Source organism: Scomber scombrus, chromosome 13 (genome assembly GCF_963691925.1).
Source record: "Scomber scombrus chromosome 13, fScoSco1.1, whole genome shotgun sequence".
Classification (NCBI taxonomy): domain Eukaryota; kingdom Metazoa; phylum Chordata; class Actinopteri; order Scombriformes; family Scombridae; genus Scomber; species Scomber scombrus.
The window spans coordinates 15,552,028-15,577,702 of NC_084982.1; the positions used below are offsets into that span (position 1 = coordinate 15,552,028).

Here is a 25,675-nt window from a genome sequence, read left to right on the forward strand (position 1 = left end):
TTTTTCTAGTATGGTCACATATCTGATAATATGGCATAATTTCAAAATGTCTACTGTACGATGATGCTGAGACAATAGCACATACCTGTCACCTTCTAAAAGTAACCAATAAGGTCATCCGATCATGCCATAATCAACTGGTAACCCTTCAGTCAGCATGACATAAGTTTTATTTTACTCTTAACTGTTTCACTATAACACTTTGATATACACAGTGACTTTATCTCAGGGTGAAGGAACAACTGTAATCCGTTAAAGCTGAAATTTGGTTTTCACTTTATTTCTGAAAATGCGTTGCCACAATGAAAACACTTGCATTGAACTGTGACTATAATTGTTCATCTGTTATTAATAAACAGCTTCATATATCTATTGTAGACTTTAATTTTAAAACCTTTGAAAATATTTCCAACCTTTAAACATATTTACATTAAGCATGCATGGTCAATATCAAAATCCAAGAAATCTGTTCACAGAAATGAATGCAAATAAATGAAAGCCTGTCTTTGTAACATTTCAACAGCACTCACTGGACAAACAACTTCCTTCTGTACAACTATTTTACATTTTCAATTCATATTTTTTAACCTAAACTACTCGAATCCTTCTACCTAAAATGTACAAAATGGCTTGTTGGATATTTGTATTGGATATATCAAAACCCAAAAACTTAAATCACCACAATTTAGCGGGAGGAAGAGAAAAAAGCTGAAATAATCCTCCACCTAACCAAAGGAACTGGCATGCTCAACAAAGTCTTTTAGGAGTATCGGGTGGCCCCAAAAAGTCAAAATAAACAAACAGAGATGTCAGCACTCTCACATTACTGTATATAATAACTTTAATGGTGTACAGCAGCACAAGCAACAGCCCCAGGCTTTCCTCAGTGTTGCTGTCACAATTTTCAGATGACCCTATTACACAACAGCCAGGGAGATTGGGTGATTAAACCCAGCTGAAACAAATAATTTCAAAAGGCATCATCAACCAGAAAAAAAACTGACAAGGAAATCCAAAACAATTCCAAGCACCTGAAGAGATGTTCCAAATAATGAAATTCTCCACCCAAGCCTCTCTTTAACATGGGATCTATTTGAGCTATTAGCCTGTCAATTTGATTCAGTTGGTCTATTTTTTCCCATCTCATTGTAGGCTATGGTATATGGCTTGTGATACTGTCATTGGTGGATACACTTAGTGTATAGTCCCTGTTTTACTGTTAAAACTTAAAATTTGAAAATAGGCCTCCTTGGTTAGAAGAAGTGAGAAGAATTCACAAACACTACGGGGAACATAACAAAATGATTCACTCAGTGATGAATGTACAGAAAACACAATTGTTTTCACAACACACATAGAGGAACACTATGAATCGCTGTCATTCATCATAGAGCAAAGTGACAGGATGGATTTTGCCAAGCTATCATTCAGTGCAACATTCTTTTGTGTCAGAACGTCTCCTTTAATTACTACTTGCCTGGAGCTTTGTAATACAAAGCCTCCTAACCTCAAGCACAGCAGGCAGAAAGCTCCATGAATCTTCAGCCAGTCAGCACAGGAAAAGCTCCATCTTTCCAACCACACCAGGAGGAGTGTACTTAAAGGTCATCTCTACCAGTGGAGGGTCAGATGGTCATCTTTTAGGGTCTGGAAGGTGAAATACCACCTGCAGATTCCAATAATTTATTTTCTGGAAATAGAAATTGCACTCCGTTCTGAGCGTTACCCTCTTTATATAAAATGATAATTAAAAGTAACAAATCACAACAAGTACAAGGTTTTCTAAATCTAGTGCACTACACACTAAAGCAAACTCATAGAGGTTACTGTAAAGGCCTCATTGCTCTTCTACTTGTTTGTACTTTGGAGATGTGCCATATTCACCAAAAGAGGCTAGACAGTAAATGTCTTCATCATCATATTGATGCACTTGCCTCCCTTTAACTGGCTCCTTGCTCACCCCTTCAATCAGAAATGTTTCATCAGAAAGATTTCATACAGAATGCTAATACTCTCTGGATGTTATTTCAGTGACATTGTAGGGGTTTTATCCTTTGCTGACTGTAGGGATCTTAGCCTATTTTCATTGATCGGTGTAGTTTAGGCCTCCACAGAAAATAATGTGATTATCTACTGTCTTATAAGTAAAACAGAACAGAAACTAATTGTAGCATATATAGTTTTCATTTCTTGGTCATTTTAGGACCTTTTAACCCCCTTTGCTCAGGCAGGGCTCTTATGGTCATTCCAGAGTCCAGGCTGGAGAACAAAGGTGACCAGGCCTTTGCCATTAGGGTCTCTAAACTTTGAAAAACCCTACCTGTGGAATTTATGCTGGCACCAATGCCACTTTATAAATTACCTCTTAAAATACCTTTCACCCCTAAGGTCACTTTGTTGTAAATTATATCTGACGTTTTAATGAACTTTTCTCACTTTATTAACATTAAAAAATGTCTTATCATACCGTAACGTGTTAGTATAGAAAAGGAGAATTAAAAAATACCTCTGACTCTCTGACAGGGTCTTAAATAGTTTACTGATGCAGTTTCAGAATATTACTCCCTTCTTAATATGGAAACAACTTTAAACCAATATTATTAAGTGTTAAGATGTAAATCCCTTTGTCCAATACATTATCAGAGACATTTTTTCATCACAGCAAATTTAACTAGTTAACCTGACTGAATCCAGACACATATATCAACTGTTTTGTCCAGGCAGTTAATAAGGTTCTGTAACTTTCTCTAATAACAAGTGTGACTATTACACTAAGATGCAATTACAGTCCACGATGACTATAATTTTGTGGTATTTAAAAACAAGGTACTCCCTAGTAAACATATACATATGTAGTTTATTGCCTTTGTAGTGATTAAAATGCCCCTTTCAGCAAACACATAACATTGCTTCCCTGTTGGAGACATACTCCAGCCTTCCCCCTGCCCTGAGGGCACAGCAGGAGTCTTGACAAGGCTCTATCGGATCTGGCTTGTTGGTTCCTCCTTATAAAGGAGGAGAAAGTGTTTCAGGGTCTCTCACTCTCTGCTCCCATGGAAGACTGATATTGCTGCTGCACAATCAATGAGCTAACTGGAGCTCCTCCACCTTGGTCCTCTGCTGCTCCTGCAACCTTTTTCCAACTCCACACTCAAAATAGGACACAGGAATACTAGAAATTGCTGCATCTCCAAAGGAAGTTCAAAAGTGAGTCTGTGTGAAGATAACAGTTATTTTAAGGACAAATACATTTCCAAAATGAATTGATGAATTGTATGGATGCACAATCTGTTCAACTTTGATTTGATGCAAAAAAATAATTTTGTGGACAGTGACATTGATTGACTTTGAATTGTTGTTGCTGTTTTGTCTCCGTAGTTGGGATAAAGATGTTCCCCTCCCTTACCTCAGTGCTGCTGGTCACAACACTGACCAGTGTCTGGGCCCAAGACTTATATGAGGACAGAAAAGTTATCAAAAAACCTCGGACAAGACCTTTGGCTGCAAATATTCATGATGGACAAGGTACAACAATTAATTTAAAATGCAATGAAAAATATTTTTATACTCATACCAAAAACTATTAATAATGTATTGTATCACCAAAAAAAGGTCTGGGCTTCATCATTTCTTACTCTGATTTATTTCTCCTCTGTGTGAAACTTATTGAAAATTACTTACAATATAATCAGTCATTTAATTAGTGAGTGGAAAAACACTTGTAAACAGTCCTTCATCCTGTTCTCTGTGCACACAGCCATCCTAGATGAGGACTGCAGCTTGGAGCTCTCCTTCCTGTTGGACAGCTCTGAGAGTGCAAAGGACAATCACCAACAGGAGAAACAGTTTTCTATGGACGTGGTGGATAGACTTCAAGGGATACGGCTTCACACCGGCCGCAGCTTGAGCTTGAGGGTGGCTCTGCTACAGTACAGCAGTCATGTCATCACAGAGCAAACCTTCAAAGACTGGAGGGGCACAGAGAACTTCAAGACCCGTATAGCCCCCATCATCTACATTGGACATGGTACCTACACCACCTACGCCATCACCAACATGACCAGGATCTACCTGGACGAGTCCAATCCTGGCAGCATCAAAGTAGCCTTGCTGCTTACAGATGGCATTTCCCACCCAAGGAACCCTGACATTTTCTCTGCTGTCGCTGATGCCAAGAACCAGGGTGTCAAATTCTTCACTTTGGGCATCACCCGAACAGCCAATGAGCCGGCCAATGTGGCCCAGCTCCGTCTGCTCGCCAGCTCTCCCGCCTCCCAGTTCCTCCATAATTTACAGGACAAAGACATAGTGGAAAAGATCGTCACTGAAATTGTGAGTATAATACCACGTCTTTCATCAAGCAGTGCTGAGGAGAAGAGTGATGTATTTGCTATGAGTGAGCATGTATTCAGAGTTGACACATGGACAGGCATGTTCAGGTATTTGTATAGGGATGGAATGATGACAAAAGCTCTGGAGGAACAAATGAAAGAATGTATATGACAGCTCTGGTTTAAAAGCTTTTCTACATGAGCATATACCCTGAGATGTTCTTTAAACCAGCGATTTAATCTTTTTTGTGTCTTTTTTCTGGAAAAACTGTTCTTTTTGGATGTCACAACACAATTATTTGAGTTTAAACAACCTGGTTCAATCAAGTTATATTTTCTTTATGGTAAGAGAATACTAACATTTAGAGATTCATTCCTTCCTCTGTCAGCCACCATTCATTAAAATATGAAAAGCTGTTTTTTCAAGTTTTAATGTCTTTTCACCAGGTTTCATAAAAGAACATTTGTATAGTTTTATAGGCATTTTTTGTGTTACACACACACACACACACACACACACACACACACACACACACACACACATATATATATATGTTGTACATTACTCAGCATGAACAAACAGATTAGGGTCTTTTAAATTGCTCAAAATCAGATTATGTCAGATACTTATCCCCTTTTGTTTTATTTTTTTGTTTTTTTCAGACTGGCTTGGCTGATGAAGGAGTAAGTATTATTTCAACTCATCTACAGAAGTGTCTGGCATTCAACAATGCGCAATTAGGTGAAGGCGATCCACTTTGACTGTATTGAGTTACATGACAACAGCTTAGCAAACATGTCCCTTCTTTTTCAAGTGCCCCCTGGCTCAGAAATGTGCTTGTGAGAAAGGAGAGAGGGGACCCAGTGGGCCTGCGGTAAGTATTAAGTAAAAATTCAAACTTCAAACTTCTCAAAATATCCTGTAACCACAGAGATTTTCATTGAAGTGTCACATGTCAGTTTGTCAGAAGGAAGGACTTTTGAAATCCTGTGTGGAGAAATGTGTCAAGATCCTGATATTTTAGGAATGGTAATTTTACACTTTCAAACAACCAGGATAATTACTTGCCTCCCCCTGCCTCCTCCTCAGTATAGCTTGCAGACATTTGCACAAGCAATATATAGGTGGTCCTGCCCCAAATTCTAAAAGCAAACCTATGGCAACAGGGAAAGGGAAGGAGAGACGCTGGTCTGCTATTCCTAGAGAAATTTGTTTGTTGCTACTCTGGGTGCCCTGACTCAGACAGTAATAAGATAACCCCCATGGAAACCAGAGGCACCACAGTTACAGCTCCAGCTGCCTATAAAACTGGACCTTTGTCCATCATAAATCACACCCCTACATCCTGGTCTGTTACGCAGTGATAGAAGGACTACAGTACATTACAGTACACCAGATATTCGTATTGTGGGTCTCAAAGATTATCCAAGCCCCCCTAGACATGCACATATGCAGACATTTTCACTCATCCGCCCCTCTCCTCCCCAGATAGCTGACAGCTCAAGTAATGTCAAGCTTTCCAGCAACCACGCAGATAATCATGTTGCTGACAGACAGCTGCGTGGTCATTAACCAGGTGCTTTATGCTCAGAGAGATTCTTCAAATTCTTACACTCAGACTGAGAGTCTCTCATAATTGCTCTCATTAGTTTAATGGTCACAAACTAGCGATTTCTTGTGAATAGCAACTGACACACGCTGTCCAGGTGTGGCTCAAGACAATGACCCCTGGCCATGTGGACAAGACACCTCATGCCCACCTATGGCTTCAACTATCACACAGCTTTCAGATGTAACACATTCAGAAATCAGTCCAGTGACCCTTTTCCCCTTTGCTGTCTAAGTTTTAAAAGAACACCTGCCTACAAAATATATGGCCCTTTCGCTTTGCGGAGACATGGTTACGATAACCTTTAATTTTCCGGTTATGGGTCATACACTTTTTTGTAATAAGTGGTAAAAAGTGTCAGAGGAAGAAATAAATCAAATCTAAACCCTGATTTTGTTTCATTCCAGGGGAAGAAAGGCCGCTCCGGAGATGATGGTGCCCCAGGGCTTAAAGGGCATAAGGTTGGTTTGATGGACATAGGCTATGACTTTCTCGACCCTTTTTTTTTTTTTTTTTTTTTACAAGTTTTATAATACTTACTAGATGTCTCATATCTGACATCAATTTTTCAGTTTTGAAAAAAGTTGTCAAGTTAAGTTTACCCTTAAAATCCAACAAGAAACATGATTGTTGCTAACACCTTACACCTAAATGCAGTACAAAAGTAAAAGTAAAATCTTGTTTTGGGATTGATCCTGACACTGCTTTACTGCTTTTATTTCTTCACAACTTGACTGTTGTACAAAAGTAATGTATGTCAGGCTTCAAATCAAATACAGAATTGATTATAAGGTAACTTGATTTGTTTCTCTAAGCACCGAAAGCACCCATGTATGTTTTTGATCTAATGTGTAATTATACATCAAGCAGTGATGGAGCTTGACGCTGTCCAACAGTTGAACAACATTATCCCTCCTATTAGCATTTCAACTTTTAAAACAACCTTACTGTTGATGTTCATTTGACATTATGTCCATTTTATTGTTTGTCCATTAGTCCATTACAAGGTACCACTATTATTTGTGTTGTGTTTTGTTAGTTATCTATCTTATCAAATGTAGTATGTTTAATTTTGGAACTATTCACTTTTTTTTGTTTTCTCCTCTACATGCAGTACTACATACAGTTTATTCTGCATTAAAGTAAGAGTGGATGAATTCATACTTATTGATGTACATATAATCTTGTCATTCAGGGTGAAGCAGGACTAAGTGGTTTACCTGGACGAGAAGGCAGTGAGGTAATTGCCACTATATGTTATAAAGAAAGTTAATATATATAATCGGCTCTGTTGCATATTCACAAATAACATATGATTACTTTTATTTTCAGGGAAAACCAGGTTACAAAGGAGAGAAGGTAAGTGATTCAGGTTAATGGCAACTTTATTTTATTTAATTGCAAACAATTCAAACACTACTTTTAATCTCTACACAGGGTGAGAGGGGTGAGTGTGGCACTCCGGGAATCAAAGGAGACAGGGTACGACAGCACTCACTACACAACATGTACTGAGTATCATGTTTAGTTTGATACTTATCTATACTGGGCTTTCTGGAGTTGACATAATGTTAATTCTCCTTCCTATGTGATCTGCTACAGGGTCCTGAGGGTCCACTTGGATCGAGAGGACTTAGAGGTCTGCAGGTTAGTAATAACTACAACTAAATGTGGATATACAGGTATGACGTTATGTACAGTGCAGCTGATTTCAGATCAATATACAGTATGTACAGAGAGAAGAGAGAGAGAGAGAGAGAGAGAGAGAGAGAGAGAGAGAGAGAGAGAGAGAGAGAGAGAGAGAGAGAGAGAGAGAGAGAGAGAGAGAGAGAGAGTGAGAGAGCCTTAATGAATACTGTGTGTTCCTATGCCAAAATGTATTCCTTGATTAATGGTTGTATATGTTGTCTCTGCCCAGGGGTTACCAGGACCACATGGGGACATTGGATCAGAGGGTCCTCAGGGAAAGCAGGTCAGCCCCTTTTTAACAACTTTTACTTACCTCATTGTGAACATCTGCTGTGACCTTTACATTTCCTTTTATGAATTGAGTTTAAACAAGAGGTTGGAGCTTTACCACCCCAGTCTTTAGCCTGTTTGTCTGTTAATAGAGCCCTATGTGAACATTTGGAAATGAGCCAAAGTCTTCCCCATCATAACTGTAATTCATCAGTATAAGGAATGAACAAGCAGCAAGAAACCTCACTACAGGTTATCCTTGTATCCTGTTTCTAAATACAGACTAGGAAGTGCCTACAGCAGGATCGGTAGATAATAACATACATGCAAAGCCTGTGTACTGTATGCTCGCCGTCTCGCCATGTGTAGACATGTAGGTAGCATTTGTAAAGATAAACAGAAGTCATGGTGGTCTTCGTGGAATAAAATTTCCATTTATGACTCCATTAAGACAAGCCTATTCATTGTATGTTTTTACTTATTGTTTTTTTATATACAGTATATATTTCAGAGGGAAAAAATAGATATTGTCTACAAATTTACAGTCATTAAATGATTATGTCAAGCAATGAATGATACCTCTTTAATTAAACCTTCAGGCTAAATTTAATGAAATGCAATGATATATCACATAGGTTAGACTCATCACCTTATTTTTTTAATCAAAGTTATCTACACTTCAGGAAAATCATGTAATGGATTTTAATTGATGTTGTAAGCCGCCAACAATCCTTTGTTGTTCTGACACCTTGTTGTTTGGGGGTTTCTTGAACTTGAACTAATATTAAACCTTATTTATATAGCACCAACTCAGTTACAAGTGCTCAAGTGCTTTACAATAAAGCAAACATTAATGGAGCTCAAGAAAGAGTTAAGCTCATAATTGTTCAGACGTGCAAGAAGAGACAAAATATCTCACCCACTGCCCCATTAGGAGTACACACAACGGGTAAAAGATTTACAGCATTATTTTTGGCCTCAAAGTAAATGTGTGCATGTCTGTGTGGGTATAGATGTGTGTATTTCAGCTTTGTGTAGCATAGTTTTCTTACACAAAGAAAGAAAGCATCATAGGTTAAATCAAAGAGTTAAACAAGAGAGAAAAAAATTGTAAGCAACACTAAATTTGTGGTTCATTACTAATATTCTTCCATTATTTTAGTACAGTGTTTAAGCTCCAGTGTTAAGTGGTGTTAAGTGTTTATGATTGTGCTCACAGGGTGAACGTGGCCCATCCGGCCCCCCAGGAATTCAGGGGGAAACTGGTATTGGGCTTCCTGGCCCAAAGGTAAGTCATGTTATGTTCTCTCCTCTAAATACTTTATTGTATGTTGCGGTTGTTTCTTTGCTATTTGCATTTCTGTGTGTTTCTCTTATTACACTGACTTATTATGAATTGAAGGGTGACATTGGATTCCCAGGCCGCTCAGGTCCACCTGGTCCTCTAGGAGTTGGTGAACCTGGTCCTCCTGTGAGTTATGGAGAGACATTCCTTTTTATATTTCCAAATTGTAAAATTATATGATTTTTGTGTCTGTGCCTATGCATCTATTTGTTCTTCTATGACAAATGTGGAAAATATGATCTGTTCAGGAAGCCAGCAGGTACTTTGAACTGAGCTTTTTGGGTGACATCATATCTTTGGCCTTGTTTACAGGGACCTCCCGGAACACAAGGTGTTCAAGGGGAGAAAGGACCACTAGGCGAGGGCTTCCCTGGACCAAAGGTATTATTTTCAGTCAGAGAACTAAACACAATGGTAACTTTGTCTCAGTCTAAAACTGGAACATGCCACAATACTTAGACTTTTTTTCTTGTGGCTTCTAATGCTCATTTCTAGCTCTATATTTTTACTTGTGGACTCCAGTACCTTTCCATGAATCACAGTTCAAAAACCTCCTTATAACTCTTATACTGACCCTTTATGCAGCCCCTCAGTTCAGCCTCTGTCTCTTAAAAGGCAGACTTAACTCCTGTCTCTATATTGCCCCCCTCCCGACTAGTCCACTCTCTTCTGATTGGCCAGCTTTCTGGAAGCTTGCCGAGAGTCAGGCATGTCAGAGTCATGTTAAGTTACTGCTGATGCAAACCCAACATTTCATTCTTTACTGTGTAAAGTTAAAAGCTTTTTAGTTACTAAATAATAGGACTTTTATTGTGAAGAATTTATAGGATGTGAAATCTCACTAGATCAGCAGAGCTTTGTAAGCAGTAAGCACTAAAAAAGGTTGAAATAACGGAATATGGAGATATCTGGAGCTCTTTGTTCAGTGGATCAGTTAGAAATAATACTGGAAGGAACAGTACAAGCAGAAACAGCCATAGTGATTATGATGGTTGGTGAAGAGCTGCAGAAGACCAGCACACCTCCAACAGGTAAACTACTCATTTTACTTTGCCATAATGTTAGCAGAGCAGTGAACTTGCACACTGTGCATAGAGCAGATGACCATATAAAGAAATCTGTCAAGGGCCAATGTTGGCTTGGGCTCAGAGCAGTCTGAAACCTGAGCTTTTTTCTTATAGGAATTACTTTTACATATGTTTACCTCATTATTTGACACTTTGGTTACTTTAACATGAACGTCTGACATTGTAATATTATATATGACGGAATATAATAAGGAAAAGCATAATCTCCCCTTTAATAAATTACTGTGATCCATTTTTTGGAGAGGAGGAGACCCCTGCGGATAATTTGGCTCCCAGTAAAAACCTCCTGTATTATGAATACTGAAGGGATCCTAACTGGGAGTAGCTGACTGCATTGACAGCACTGGTGGTTGTTTAACAATGAAGACAGCAACTCTCATGATTCCACGCTACTTCACAATGTCATCAAACTCTGTCTTTTGTTATTGTATTGATTGAGAGACCTCTAGCAGCAGAAATGGCATATTGTGCATTTAACCCAAATTAGCCCTTAAGCTTTCATCTTCATCCAGATCAAAATCTCCTCATAGGCTACAAATATTGCATAAATCAGTTGCTATATCCTTAGATAACCCCAACATTAGCTGTTGTTAAATACCACCATTAGGATTTTTGTGGCTCGTTTTGCTAATAAACATAACTCTCTAACCCTCTATGTTAACAGCACATTATTTTGACCTTTTTACTGATGTTTGAGGGTTAATCTTTTTGTCTGCTTGGATGTAACTGAGCCAGTCTGCAGTTCATGGCCAGCATCTGTCAAACCAGAGCGCACTCTGTACCAACTCACTGACATACCACTCAGGTGTTAATTCAAGCGTTGCCCCTCATTCTGTTGTTGATGTGTTGAGCCTATTAAAAAACTGTATTTTTTTCTCTGTGCTTCAACACGCTGCACTAGTACATGTACAGTATTTCACAACAGACTCTGCTAACACCCCATTCAAATGGAGCATGGAGGGATTTCAACCTATGGTTTAACAAGACATGCAGGACCGGGAATAATAGAATATGGCTTACGGTATACAAACACTGAGGGAGATTGCTGTCTTACTGTATGGCTGCATAGTAGAAAATCTTACCAAATTTAAGTGAGATTAGTATGTAATACTTGCAGCAAATACCTGTCACTATTTATTGCTGTTCAAAACAGAACTTGTGGGTGAATTAAACAATGGGAGGGGCATATTTATGCTGTTGTTGGAGATTGTGTGAAAAGAAATATAAGTATACTTTTATTCAGTGGTAGAAGAGTACTCAGAGATTTTACTTAAGTAAATGTAGCAATGCCACAATGAAATAAATACTCAACTACAAGTTAAAGCTCTTTCTTAAGTAAAAGTATATACATATAGTCAGCAAAATGTACTTTAAGTATCAAAAGTAAAAACACTAATTTTTTTCTTGGAAACACTGGAAATGTCCTGAAGCGACTACACATCTGTTTAACCTGTCCCAGACTTCCTGGCTGTTGTAGGTTTTACTCCTCTGCTGAACTCTGCCTCTTGTAAAAGGGGATCAGAGTGTTTTTGTCCAAGGTGATCACAACCTTTCTTCTCTAGGCTCACACTCAGAGTTTATATGATCAGGTCTTTTTGTAGTCTGCATTTCAATACACTCCCATGCTCCCATACATGCTCCCATCAGCATCCATTTCAGTTTATAAGTCACCAGTACTGGAAAGGGGTTAAGAGCACTCTCAAAAGGGAATCATGTAGTTAAGAGATGCCATGAAAAATGAGGGGGAAAAAAACAGTCCCATTCCTGGAACATAGGATCATTTTGTATCAATCAAAAGAGTGTAACAGGAGCCAACATGCTCTTATTCTATTCTCTATTCTTAGAAAACAATGTGAATTTAGCTGTGAACCAATGGCAAATGGCTGTGATGTAACTGACAGAGATGACCTGATTTTGTTCCACAGGGGGATCGGGGGCTTGCTGGACCGAGGGGGCCGAGGGGACAGCAGGGTGCAGGAATCAAAGGAGAACGGGTGGGTTATAAAATGATCGTCTAGAAAAGAGAATTCATTATAACGTATACACAACAAAGGCACTAATGAAATCCATAAGGGAGCCCAAATGTCCTCTAGGCTATAATTACAAAGATGGCATCTTGAACACCAGACTGAGTAAGGCACTAGTACTAAATGAAACATCTGGTTGCTTAAAGTTAAAGGTGGCACATGGGGTGCACTATGTACAATAAATAATGTATAACTATACACAGGTGAAGTTATCCTTGTTATCGACACATTTAAATGTTTCATTTACTGCTTGAGACGTGTATTTCCAGGCTTTAGGACTGTACTGTAATGATTTATGCATGTAACCTTTTTTAGACCTGCACATAATTAATAATCCTCTTTTGGCAGGTGATACTGGTGATATTACACTGTATATACATATATTAATTATACACAGAAAATGCACGCCTACACAGGCAAATATATGACTGAGAACAGATAGTTATGTATTAACTGGGCTGTGGTGTTTTACTTCCAGGGTGAACTAGGACCCCCAGGTCTTCCAGGGCTGACTGGACTGACAGGAGTGGGCATACAGGGAGAGAAGGTCAGCCGAACATCTTTATCCATATTTCCATAATTTCACCTTGAAACATAGCAACATATTTTCATACTTATTGACCTATAACTGGTGTTAATGTGCAGGGAGTTGAGGGTCCGAGAGGTCCACCAGGAGGAAGAGGAATTCCAGGAGAAGGTTTACCTGGACCTAAGGTTTGTTAAAACACCTGGAGTTTGAAATGCAAGACTGTGTGTGTTTGTGTAACACCAATGGTTTGCACTAATTGTCTGTCAACATAGTCAATCAAGTTTTCTATTATTTGTTAACATTATTATAAAACAGAAAGGACATAGCTACTTTATTTAATGTAATCATGGTATAACATCATGTTTGTTATTGTAAACAGCACCTTAGAATATATGTACAGTATGAAAACATAAATGCATAGAAAAACTTTAAATTGGAAAAACAACACGCGAAACAAGCCCAGAGGTGACATGCTTGTTACTTGTTTTTAATTATGACTTACAGTGTGTTGTCATGCTGTTTCTATTTCTAGGGAGACCAAGGTTTACCAGGAGAGCAGGGAGCTCTAGGAGAGAGGGGCATTGGTGAGCCTGGTTCAAAGGTGAGACAACTCATGTGCTGATCCAAATGAGTTCACTTAAACATTGCCTATTATAGCAAAAGGGAAGTGTCAATATACTGAATTCATCCAGGATCAAGCAGTGCTATTATACTTTTACAGGGAGAACCCGGAGCAGCTGGTTTAGGTGGCCTGCCAGGACTACCAGGAGAGGACGGAGCTCCAGGACAGAAGGTATGCCGACTCTGTGGCAAACGTTCCACTTCATAGACCCCTATCCTTCTTTTGTCCGTCGGCTTATAGTGTAAATAACTATATTATTTCCAGAATTATGTGTCATAGCTGAGTTGGCTTAAAACAGATCTCTTCTATCTCTTATCTACTTTTCCTCTCTCAGGGGGAGTCTGGTTTACCTGGTTTAAGAGGTCCTGAGGGACCACAAGGAATTGGCACTCAAGGGGAGAAAGTAAGCATACGGTTATAATGTTGTTGTTGTTGTTTTTTGATTTCATATTGCAGCAAACAAATCATTCACATAATACATGATGTATTTCCTCTTAGGGTGACCAGGGTCTAAGAGGCATCCGTGGGTTACATGGGCCTCCAGGGATCTCAGGACCCTCTGGACCAAAGGTACGAATGAAACAAGTATTTTCTTGTGGTGTAATAGCGCATTTGAAGAAGCTCTGGCTCCCATTCTCTTTTAATTTATTTTATGTTGAATATATATTTATGCCTCTGCATTCAGCCAAAAAAGCTTGTCAGACTTCAGTAAATCAAGTCCTTTGTAGGTTATTGGCAGCACAATTATGAGAAAAACAGATGAGCTTACATTGAATCATAAGTCACTTGTCAACTCTTACCTTCCAGGGAGAACGCGGGATACCAGGACAACAGGGCATGCCAGGGCAGCCAGGACGGTCCGTATCAGGATCCAAAGTAAATTAATAAAATTGTATAATCAAACTGTCTTTTTACACCGATCCTTGCATGTAGACAAGTAGCAGAAATTCTGCCAGATAGAATCAGATTCAATGTAATGTATCACAAAAATGTTTCTGATCATCAGAATCAGCTTAATTATCTTGTCTCCAGGGAGATTTAGGTCCTCCTGGTCCCCCTGGCCATGTTGGGGAAACAGGCCATGGACTACCTGGTCCAAAGGTATTTAGGAATGTTTTCAGAACATTTATCAATGATGTTAGTGTATAGACAGTATGTTGTTTTCAGTCTTTATCAATCAATTTTGTTTCACCAGGGTGATCGTGGTCATCTAGGTTTACCAGGTCCAGTTGGTCCAAAAGGCGAAGGCGCCCCTGGCCCATTGGTTTGTACCATCAAATACACATCTTATATTACATTACAAATCTTCACATCCTAAACTTCTGTAACCAGTAAATCATATTCAATATGTTTTAAAAAAAGTATTGCACTTTTTCTAGGGTCCTCCTGGCTTACCAGGCTTACCAGGTGAGCTAGGGCCAGAAGGAATAGGAATTCCTGGTCCAAAGGTGTGTGTCTATATGTTTTGTTTTTCATTTGTGTTGGTTTTTTGTTTTTGTTTTTTTGTTTTTTTGTTTTTTTGTTTTTTTGTTTTTTTGTTTTTTTGTTTTTTTTGATTTTTTTGTTTTTGCATGCATGCATGCATGCATGCATATGGGGATGCTTAAAGTCTATCTGATAACAACCTGTCTGTTCCAGGGTGACATTGGCTTTAGAGGATTGCCAGGTTTGCCCGGCCCACCTGGAGAGGGTTTACAAGGACCAGCAGTAAGATCATCACCAGATTATCTACCACACAGTTTGATCTAATTATAACTGATATTCAAATCAGAATCATTGCTAATAACTAAATAATGTAAACCTGTAAAACATGTAAGGTAAAAGGTTGTACTAACCAATGCGTACTAATGAATCCGACCATTTGTTACATGCACATGTTCATATTGTTTGCTCATAAACTGGTGATCTGATTACTTTTTAACCATGTATTTTAAGGGCAATGTTGGGAGACCAGGATCTCCTGGTCCACATGGACCTACGGGAGAGGGTATTCAAGGCCCAAAGGTAAAAGTTCCCACTGTTTTACATACTGAAAGTGCTGCTGTATCATATGAAGATCACATGTTACAGTACCAACAACTGCCTGACAAACTAGCCACAGAAAAAAACAATAATTTAGGTTTTACCAAGAGTCAGGAACTATCTTGTATGATTCAGTCCAACCTAATCTAATTTCAGGGTGAGCCAGGATCTCAAGGTATGACTGGACCTAGAGGACCTCAAGGAGATGGATTTCCTGGAGCTAAAGTGAGGGATTTTGATATATCTTTCAAACATTTTATTACAATCAGAATGTATCACGGTTTTTGACATATTATAAAACAGAATGGGGGGGGGGGGGGGGGGGGGGGGGGGGGGGTTGTACAATGACATACTTAGAGTACATAGTGCTTTTACAATTAATGTTCAATTCCCAGTTTTGTATATATCTTATTGATTTCTGACTAGCCTCTGACTGATGAGTTACTTTCCCCTTGTTACAGGGTGATCGTGGATTACAGGGTGAACGGGGAATGAAGGGTATAAAAGGAGACTTTGGAGATCCTGGAGTCCATGGTGAAGCAGTGAGTAGAACAGATCTTGTTCAAGTCTAAATCAAGCTCTTCAAAGAATTGTAGTTGAAGTTTAGAGTATATGTGTGTGACAAAATTAATGTAAAAGAGAGCAAACAGATTAATTGTTTGATTGCAATGAAATGTCAGGTTATTTTCATAACAACACAAAACTAAAACAATAATATTCTTTGTAACTTCTCTCAATTCCCAGGGAAGACCAGGAGCAAAAGGAGATCCAGGCCTCACAGTAAGTTCATTAGTTCAACTAATGTTTGACCATTCAAGTAATAATAGAGGTTTTATGGGCTTTTTACTAATGTTAATGTTTTCAATTGTTTCAGAGAGAGGACATTATTAAGCTGATTAAAGAGATCTGTGGTAAGACACAAGTCAAATCTCAACTGTCATGAACATAGAGCCAAATCACTGAAACATTATATGTGGTTTATTTTCAACTGTTTGTTAAAATTGTGGCATAAGAATTTTCTATAGGCTACACATTTGTAAAGCTTGCATTACATAAACCAGAGCACAGGGGAATAATTAATTTGTGTCTGTATTTTATGTTAACAGGATGCGGTGTCAAGTGCAAGGAAAGGCCAATGGAGCTTGTTTTCGTCATTGACAGCTCAGAGAGCGTTGGTCCTGAGAACTTTGAAATCATCAAAGACTTTGTCACAAGGCTGGTGGACAGGACCACAGTTGGACGTAATGCAACAAGAATCGGGCTGGTCCTCTACAGTCTGGACGTCCATTTGGAGTTCAATTTGGCTCGCTACATAAACAAACAGGATGTGAAGCAGGCAATCAGAAAAATGCCTTATATGGGTGAGGGAACCTACATTGGCACTGCCATCAGAAAGGCAACTCAGGAGGCTTTCTTCAGTGCCCGGACTGGAGTCAGAAAAGTCGCCATTGTCATCACTGACGGTCAGACTGACAAACGAGAGCCGGTCAAACTTGATTTAGCTGTGCGGGAGGCTCATGCTGCAAACATTGAGATGTATGCTCTTGGGATTGTCAATTCTTCTGATCCGACGCAGGCTGAGTTCCTGCAAGAACTCAACCTCATTGCCTCTGACCCCGACAGTGAACATATGTACCTTATTGATGATTTCAACACTCTACCAGGTGATAATGATCAAATTTAAATATATGCTGTGTGTCAAACGTAATAATAATAGCTAAAGTGCAAAATAAATGTTTTCTTTATTTCTATTTTCAGCACTGGAGTCTAAACTTGTCAGCCAATTCTGTGAAGATGAAAATGGCGCCCTTATCTACAACCGCATTACAAATGGACACTGGAATGGCAACAATGGGCATGGGCTTGGTATTAATGGAAACAATGGACATGGAGAGAATACCAATGGATATAATGGCTATGGCAATAATGATTATGGAAACAATGGATATGGAAACAGGAATGGTTATGGTTACCAAGAGGAGATCCAAAATAACAGACGCACCGACAGCCGAGGCCGTGGAGACACTTTCACTCTGCCCATCAGTGCTGATCCTCTTCCTGTTAAGGTCTCTGTTGAAAACACATCCTGTATTGCTTTCCTTAACTGTGTACTCTGTTGTAATTGTCATCACTGATGCGACAGAATTCAACACAAAACTGATGCACTTTTATGTTGTTTTCCCACTCTTAGGTGGTGGAAGATGATGAAGGTGAAGATTTAGACTTAAGGGCCCATGTGCGGGGCGGCAGCATTGTGGCTATAGTTAACAAAACAGCATCTTTATTACCAGTGAGAGAAAGCTTCGTCTCCAATGAGGCAGTCGTATCATCATCGTCATCATCTTCATCTGCAAAATCTTCATCCACACTTGGCTCAGTTTCATCCTTTACTTCTAATCAGTTGCAGCCTGTGGTGAGTCCGGTTCAGCCTGAAGGTAAGTAATGTACTCCTCCTAAATTCGTCTCAATTCTACATCAATTTGCATGCATGCAACATGCATCTCATAGACTGTTTCTTCCTCAGAGGTTGCTCCCCTCAGTCCCCGCTGTCACCTAAACTTGGACCAAGGCACATGCCGAGACTATATCATCCGCTGGTACTATGACAAGCAGGCCAATGCCTGTGCACAGTTTTGGTATGGAGGCTGTGGTGGAAATGACAACCGCTATGAAACAGAAGATCAGTGCAAAAAGACTTGTGTACTCAGAACAGGTAACGTTTTCAGATTTTTAACAGAAAATATGCAGATTGTCTGTTTATTACTCTTTTTTAAATACCATGCTTTCTTGTTCCCAACAGGATGAAAGGAAAAGCTGTCAGAAAATTGACTTTTCTTCACTTCAGTTTGCTGTTTTCTAATTTTAATATGATGCATTCTGTCACTTGTGTTCAGAAAATGTAATGCACCTTTCAAACACTTTTCTTCTCACACACAAATGCATTTTTGATTAATTAACAAAACAGTGCTAAAGATCAATGTTTCAACCCAATAAATGACTAACTGACTTGTTAAGTTCTACAATAACTGACTTTTTCACCTCAAAGAAATTGTATTGCGCTTAATACATCAGGAGAAATCCATCGTTTTGGGGTTTACCCATTCTGGGTTTGAAGTGACAACTAAATATTTTGAAGTTAATCTATAGATCATCTTATACCTCTCTGAGCCATTTACTTTACATAGACTGAATATTTCTATCAAGACAGCAATCGTGCGATGTTTGTTTACCTTGTGTTGACATGATATGCTTAATTATGAACCATATGCTCTGAGTACTTTTGTGTGTGTACTGTTTTTTTTATAACGTCTCCATTCGGGTTATAACTGGCAGCTACAATAGAGGGCCATTTCTGTGTGGCTAATGCTTGCAGAGGTCTACTGAGAATGCCATCTTGTCAGGAATATACCACAAAGGCTTTCTATAATCCATCCATTAAAGGCGTTTCTATTTGGGCTGTGTGTGACTATCCGAATAAATATTTTGTATGTTTTTAATAATAAAATATAAAATAATGGTGGTTGTAAGTTTGTTTTTCTTAGTTATTTGTAGCAGTAGAGGGAATGGTGGTTGGTTGGTGATCCAAGTAGTGGAGGCATCCAGTCAGATTTCCTCATGGTCCCGACACGGACCAATCAGCATCCTTTAAGGATTCTTTCATAATCTTGTGAACCCAGCAGCCTTGAAAAATAGACAGTGATAGAGAGATCCAATCACCTACCAAGTATTTTTTGAAAAAGTCTGCCCTTTTTCAAACAGTTTCCAATGACAACTTCTGTATAACAAACCGTCTGGTGAATATTTCCCCCACCTTTAGTGAAAACAGTCAAAAACAAAAAAGGAGGAGGGGAAATAAATAGATTTTTAAAAATAAATATTCAAGTACTCAATTACTCAATAATAGGTTTAAGTTATAAGTTTTAAAATTTGTTTCAGTCTATGTTGCTCATAAATTAGAGTAGTTGCTTTAAAAAACATTCTGGTCAACTGAGTTGTTTTCAAAATAAATTGAAATATCACTACCATAAAGCATGGCCATCTAACCAGTTTTCCTCAATCGAAAGTTTTGTTTTTATCCATTTAAAATAATTTGGTATATTCTACATGCAATGGACAATTAAGTGGGTTTTTTTCTTATTCTTTATTCTGTTTTTATACTAAAGATATCAAAAGTATTGAAGCCCATTTGTGCCAATGTGATGGAAAAAAAAACCTTTAAGTCAATATAATGAGAAACTTTCTAAAAATAATGACTTGAATCAATTGTGCGATACTAATTATTATTAAGTCATTATTTTGAGATAGTTTCTCATTATTTTGAGATAGTATCTCATTATTTTGAGTTACTAAGTCATTATATTGAGAAACTTTCTCATTAAAATGACTTGCATTTATTTCATCACATTGGTAGAAATGGGTTTCCATACTAAATATTAAATTATTTTCAGTTTAAAACCTGGCCAGACATAAGATAAACTGACTAAATAAACTAAATATGAATTATTCAGCGTCCAGGGTCTACAGGATGTTTGTCCCACTGACTAGCCGTCCGTTGCCATGGTGATAATGACTCTTCAGTCAGGCTTTTGCGGATTAGCCAACCTGCTAAACATTTAGCAAACTACCACCTACCAATACTAAACAACACCGGTGAGAGAGACAACCTACAGCCATGGCGTCTGTTTTAGATGCTCTTTGGGAGGACAGAGACGTTAGATTCGACATAACAGCACAGTAAGTTAATACACTGTGATTTGTATTTCACCAGCTCAGACGCTAGTTAGCTTAGCTCAGCTCAGCTATTCTCTTACTAAGTTACTGCCTTTCTACTTGGCTGCAAGGTGTTTTCTGTTAGTTTCATAGCTTCCTGTTTTCTCGAGAAAAATGTCTCACGGTATAACACATTTGCGGTGTCGAGACGTCTAGATGATTGCATGCATTAGTGTAGCCATCTACAGCTAAACTAAAGCAGTCCTGCAGATTTTACTGATCAATCAATCAATGTTACTTTCACAGGCAGATGAAAACCCGGTCAGGAGAAGTGCTTATTGATTGCCTGGACTCAATAGAGGACACGAAAGGCAACAACGGCGATCGAGGTATTTATCCTGCTGATGTGGAGGTTAAAACTCGCTGGGTAATTTGTGTTAAACTGATTAATTAAAAAATATTGTCCTCTTTTTTCTTCTTTCTTTTTACAGGACGACTCTTGGTGACAAACCTGAGAATCATCTGGCATTCATTGGCCCTCCCTAGAGTCAATTTGTGTAAGTGTCAATCAATCAATCAATCAATCAAACTTAATTTATATAGCCTCTTTCATACAGGCTAGCATAGTTCAAACTGCTTTACAGCTGATTGACAAGCTGATAATAAGACAGATCAAGTGACAACATAACGAAAAGGAATAAAAAAGGATGGGAGAACAAAAACACCAAAAAAAATTGAGACCGATGTACGCAAGAGAAAATAAGGATGAAAAAAATGTTTAGAAAATTTAAGTAAAAGTAAAAGTTTAAAAAATGTGTTAAATAAGTAAAATAAGAGAGTCAGAGACTTTATTAAAAGTTAGAGTAAAAAAATAGGTTAAAATAGTTTAAAAAGATAGAAGAAAGGTAAAGAGATAAAAGAAATGGAAGTTTAATAAAAGCTAGAATAAAACTAGGTTAAGAAGAGATTAAAAGATGAATGAAACCGATGAGGGAAAACTTATAGAATGATAATAAAATAATGTAAAATAAAGTAGAAAAACATTTAGAAAATAAAATAATATACTAATAATAAACAGAATAATAATAATATATTTAATGTAGGCATTTGTTGGCACCCCATCCCTCCATCTTTACTGTATATTGAGTGTACACATCAAGCAGCAGCCAATCAGTTGAATATTTCTGCCCTCGCTGGTATTAAATTACCGTAAAAAACGGTGTATAAGTCACAGTCTATTTTGGAGGGTGTCATGCGGGGAAAAACGCTTTTCCATTAAAGACTGGTTTATTTTAATGCACCAGTAACTATTCATCTATAAACACATGTTTATACTCCAAAACTTTTTCAATTTACTTTTATTAGAAACACAATCAAAACACAAATATTACACCTGACACAGTGTATCGGGTTGATGGTTTATGGTCCGGTAAAGATGTGCTTAACTGAACTGGACTGGTATATTAACTTAAACTGGGTTCGGAGAAACTTTACATATTTGATACATTGTGTACCTGTGTGCTAACTCAAGTCCCAAAAACTCTTCATCAGAGTTGTCGCTGTCCGCAAATATTGTGCCCAAGTCACAGTAAGTCTCACCAAGCTCACTGTCCCCAAACTCTGTGTCAGTCCCAGAGTCAAACAAAGCATCATCCTCTGTTTCATCCAGAGGAAAAACAACAAAGTTATTGAATCTTTTATTCTTCAGATGTGTGATCTCTGTATTTTACTAGTGAATAGGATGCACCCCACTTTTCAATGGAAAAAAACGCGTTAAGGTGCGACGTATAGACCGTTTTTACGGTAAATGTTATTATATAGTCATCTTCAAATGAAAGCAAAATTTAAACAGTCATTATAGTAGGTTTAATTGCTTTCCTGTATGTGCTCCATTTAGTCGTCCTTTTTGCTAAAATCTCACCTCTAAAGATGTGTGAGTGACCATTATAATCATGAAATTGAGATTAATCTAATAATAAATAAGCTTTTATTTCTAAACACCCTCATTTCTACTGTCCTTTTCCAAAATAGAGACTTTTGAAGAGTCGAAAGTTGCGGAAGAAGTCAAGTATTATACCATATGAAAAAGATGTCCAACCTAAACGCAAATCTATCATTTCTTTCAGCTGTTGGTTACAACTCTATCATCAACATCACAACAAGGACGGCTAACTCGGCAAGTGAATCTTTGTTTTATTTCTATAATTATTAATTATGCTGTCTTACTCAGCATTATTTGTTCGGTATCATTTCACGTTTTTTCACGCACAGCATACAGGAAACTGTTCATACTGTTTGACTTGAGATATTTTAAATGAACAAATGTTTTATTGCCTCAAAATTTTTGTAAAAGCCAATAACGGCAGCGTTGTTTCGACACACTGATAAATTAAATATCTAATCTATATGATAAAGACAGATGAACATGCTAATTTATTTATTTATTGCTCTTCTTCAGAAATTGAGAGGCCAGACTGAAGCACTCTACATCCTGACAAAGTCCAACAACACAAGATTTGAGTTCATTTTCACAAATGTGGTTCCAGGAAGTCCAAGGCTGTTTACTTCTGTCATTGCTGTACACAGGTAAAACAAAGTTGGAGTATTAAGGTCTCTGAGAACAGTTTACATAAAATGTCCTGCTTAATGTTTTAAAATCTGTTCTGTTTTTTTCCTCAGAGCCTATGAGACCTCTAAAATGTACAGGGACCTGAAATTGCGAGCTGCTCTTATTCAAAATAAACAGCTAAGACTTTTGCCCCGGGAGCAGGTGTATGATAAAATTAATGGAGTTTGGAATTTATCCAGTGATCAGGTACAGATTTTCCTCCTAAAATGTATCTGCTCAAATAATCTTTTTTTTCTTTGCTTTAGCCGGTTTATGTACAAACATAGTTTGTGTCTCTGATTACATTCATGTAGATACTAATCGTAGAGGTGTGTGCCATTCAAGAAATTTATTGAAGGTGTTTGCATATAATAATTGTAAGGTTACTCTTTTGAATTGATATGAGATAATTAATTTGTAATTTGTCCTTTTTTCCTTGATTGTTGTCGGTTTTCTTTCTTTTAGGGTAACCTCGGAACTTTTTTTATCACCAACGTTCGGATTGTGTGGCACGCAAATATGAACGAGAGCTTCAACGTCAGCATTCCTTACCTCCAGATTGTACGTACAATAAGAACATCCCCTATCAAGACAAAACGTTCTACTTTTCCTGTCAACTAAAGTCAGAAACTGAGCTTAAAATGCAGAGTTGCAAATATATTTGCTCATTCATTGTTCAGTCACAAACATTTGAAGAAACAGATACTGTAATATATGTAGTAGTCTTTATACATTGGGCTTATTCCTAAATTTACCATCCTTGTTTACTTTATGCTATAACATTTTAGGTGCTCAGGAGCTCTAGTTCTGTGGTTGATTTGTACCTTCTTTCAATACTTTTTACAACACATAGGTCATATCACTGTTCACACACCATTCACTATAATAGAAGACACCAAATTTGTGAGCAGCCTGTAGATTGGTGAACTAAACATCCTCAGAACAGGACACATGTCTAAAACAATATAGTGACTCTTTTCAGCAGCAAGTCAGGCCTTGTAATGCACATGTTTATGTTGTAAAATCATGTATTCTGTCTAGTCCAGGTTAGGATGGTGTATTTATTAAATTTTCTACATTTTTTCTCCCAAAGTGGTCTATCAGAATTAGAGACTCCAAGTTTGGCTTGGCTTTGGTGATTGAGAGTTCACGCCAGGTAACTTTTCTGTACTTTGAGTCATAATTAACCAACATCATCACATTATTGGGGGTTTCTTCTTGTTGCTTGTAATATATAAATGTACATTGTTTTGTTGTTTTTTGTTGTTTTAGAGTGGAGGCTATGTGCTGGGCTTTAAGATCGACCCTGTGGATAAGCTTCAGGATGCACTTAAAGAAATCAACTCATTACATAAGGTGTACTCTGCCAATCCAATCTTTGGAGTGGACTATGAAATGGAAGAAAAGGTAAACATACATGAATCACTGATCCTGAACGCCTGTAGTGTAACTAAAAACTTAAAAACACACATCCTTGAATTACAGTGTCATTGTTACATGTCTTTTTTTCTCTCTACATTACCATAAATGAACGCCACTGTTCAGGAGATCATGTTGTCATAGCGCTGTTTGTCCCAACAATAATTTCAGCCGCAGCCGTTGGAAGAACTCACTGTGGAACAACTCCCCGATGATGTGGAAATTGAGCCTGATGAGCAGACTGATGCTTTCACTGTGAGTGTATCTGTTGGCCACCTTTGCACTCATCTCTCCTCTGGGTGTCATTGCTTTAGTTTCCAGACTCTCAGAATAGCTGTTGGCTAATGCCCCTTCAACACTATGAACAAACATGAATTAATGTTGCCTAGTACTGATGCTGACATACTGGTGCTCATCAGACATCAATAACTTATGATCACACTCAGAATATTCTGGTTGTCTTAATCAAAAGTATTAACTGTGTCTGTTGTTTGCAGGCTTACTTTGCTGATGGAAATAAGGTAAAGTCTCACAACTTTTATGCCCAGCTATAATTGTTAAATATGCTGTATAACATGTTACTATATGATTTGTGGAAACTTTTTCATTTGTGTACTGTTTCCATAGCAACTAGACCGTGAGCCAGTTTTTTCTGACGAGCTGGGCCTTGCTGTTGAAAAGCTGAAGGAGGGCTTCACACTTCAAGGCCTGTGGGAAGTGATGGGCTGAAATAAGACAACAGTATGTTTATTTGTATTTAAGATTAGATAGTTGTACAGTTAATGCTTAGATACTTTTTCATAATAAGAAAAAACTGAATTATTATTATTATTATTTATTATTGTGATTTCTATAAAAAATATATTTTCTTGTTGTGAATAGAATATGAAATATAATGCAGTTTGTATTATTTAAAGTGAATAAACATATTTAAATAGACATTTTGAGTACCTTTTTTACATCTCAATATGTTCATAAAATAATGCAGGTGTTTTTTCAGTATTATACATACAAACTCATATTTGTATATGAGGGGAACACAATGTCTCAGACTAAAATAAATTACTCTACAGGGAGCTCAAGCATTTTAATAATGTTAAAAGAGGACAAACTGTCACCTCCTGTTCCAGCACCTGTTCACTGACCCTGTCTACTTGTGGAGTAATCCCCTCGTAGTATTTGTGTACTTGCACTCAAATACTGAATCACACTTTAGGAAGTCATTACTATTAGTGAATTGTGACTCACTCCACATGGAAATGTTGACTGTAGTAATGCCAACAATAGCGATGAACACATCAAGTAGAATACGAGAGTAAATGGCCCTGCCAGCGTGTTAAGTGTATTTCTTGAAAAAACATATTTTCAACTTATTACATAGACGAGAGTAAACGAAAAGAAAAGG

At 37.8% G+C, this 25,675-nt stretch overlaps 2 protein-coding genes across 2 annotated transcripts; both read left to right on the forward strand.

Moving 5' to 3' along the window:
• The first annotated feature begins 3,389 nt into the window (after positions 1 to 3,389).
• Positions 3,390 to 18,338, forward strand: col28a2a (collagen, type XXVIII, alpha 2a). The gene is made up of 35 exons (XM_062431298.1): positions 3,390 to 3,525; positions 3,758 to 4,332; positions 4,995 to 5,015; positions 5,147 to 5,206; positions 6,349 to 6,402; positions 7,137 to 7,181; positions 7,274 to 7,300; positions 7,379 to 7,423; positions 7,544 to 7,588; positions 7,860 to 7,913; positions 9,120 to 9,188; positions 9,303 to 9,371; positions 9,558 to 9,626; positions 12,259 to 12,327; positions 12,839 to 12,907; positions 13,006 to 13,074; positions 13,422 to 13,490; positions 13,611 to 13,682; positions 13,846 to 13,914; positions 14,010 to 14,081; positions 14,319 to 14,387; positions 14,544 to 14,612; positions 14,707 to 14,775; positions 14,891 to 14,959; positions 15,150 to 15,218; positions 15,447 to 15,515; positions 15,690 to 15,758; positions 15,995 to 16,075; positions 16,278 to 16,313; positions 16,408 to 16,444; positions 16,640 to 17,197; positions 17,292 to 17,599; positions 17,725 to 17,968; positions 18,058 to 18,246; positions 18,334 to 18,338. The coding sequence occupies exons 1-35, from the start codon at positions 3,390 to 3,392 to the stop codon at positions 18,336 to 18,338; spliced, it is 3,699 nt and encodes a 1,232-aa protein (XP_062287282.1).
• A 1,790-nt stretch (positions 18,339 to 20,128) lies between these two features.
• On the forward strand, positions 20,129 to 25,086 carry bbs5 (Bardet-Biedl syndrome 5). Its single transcript, XM_062431170.1, has 12 exons — positions 20,129 to 20,267; positions 20,550 to 20,632; positions 20,735 to 20,800; positions 22,370 to 22,419; positions 22,702 to 22,829; positions 22,923 to 23,058; positions 23,317 to 23,412; positions 23,945 to 24,007; positions 24,124 to 24,258; positions 24,442 to 24,525; positions 24,768 to 24,791; positions 24,898 to 25,086. Exons 1-12 carry the CDS (start codon positions 20,206 to 20,208, stop codon positions 24,997 to 24,999), a joined length of 1,029 nt encoding a protein of 342 aa, XP_062287154.1. The 5' UTR covers positions 20,129 to 20,205; the 3' UTR covers positions 25,000 to 25,086.
• The last annotated feature ends 589 nt before the right edge of the window (positions 25,087 to 25,675 follow it).

Excerpts from the sequence above, each read along its gene's own strand:
- col28a2a (XM_062431298.1), top strand. The coding sequence starts at position 3,390 with ATGTTCCCCTCCCTTACCTCAGTGCTGCTGGTCACAACACTGACCAGT. Across the intron at positions 14,776-14,890 it reads AAGGCGCCCCTGGCCCATTG|GGTCCTCCTGGCTTACCAGG; the intron begins GTTTGTACCATC and ends CACTTTTTCTAG. Across the intron at positions 17,600-17,724 it reads CTGATCCTCTTCCTGTTAAG|GTGGTGGAAGATGATGAAGG; the intron begins GTCTCTGTTGAA and ends TCCCACTCTTAG.
- bbs5 (XM_062431170.1), top strand. The coding sequence starts at position 20,206 with ATGGCGTCTGTTTTAGATGCTCTTTGGGAGGACAGAGACGTTAGATTC. Across the intron at positions 20,268-20,549 it reads AGATTCGACATAACAGCACA|GCAGATGAAAACCCGGTCAG; the intron begins GTAAGTTAATAC and ends TTACTTTCACAG. Across the intron at positions 24,008-24,123 it reads TGATTGAGAGTTCACGCCAG|AGTGGAGGCTATGTGCTGGG; the intron begins GTAACTTTTCTG and ends TTGTTGTTTTAG.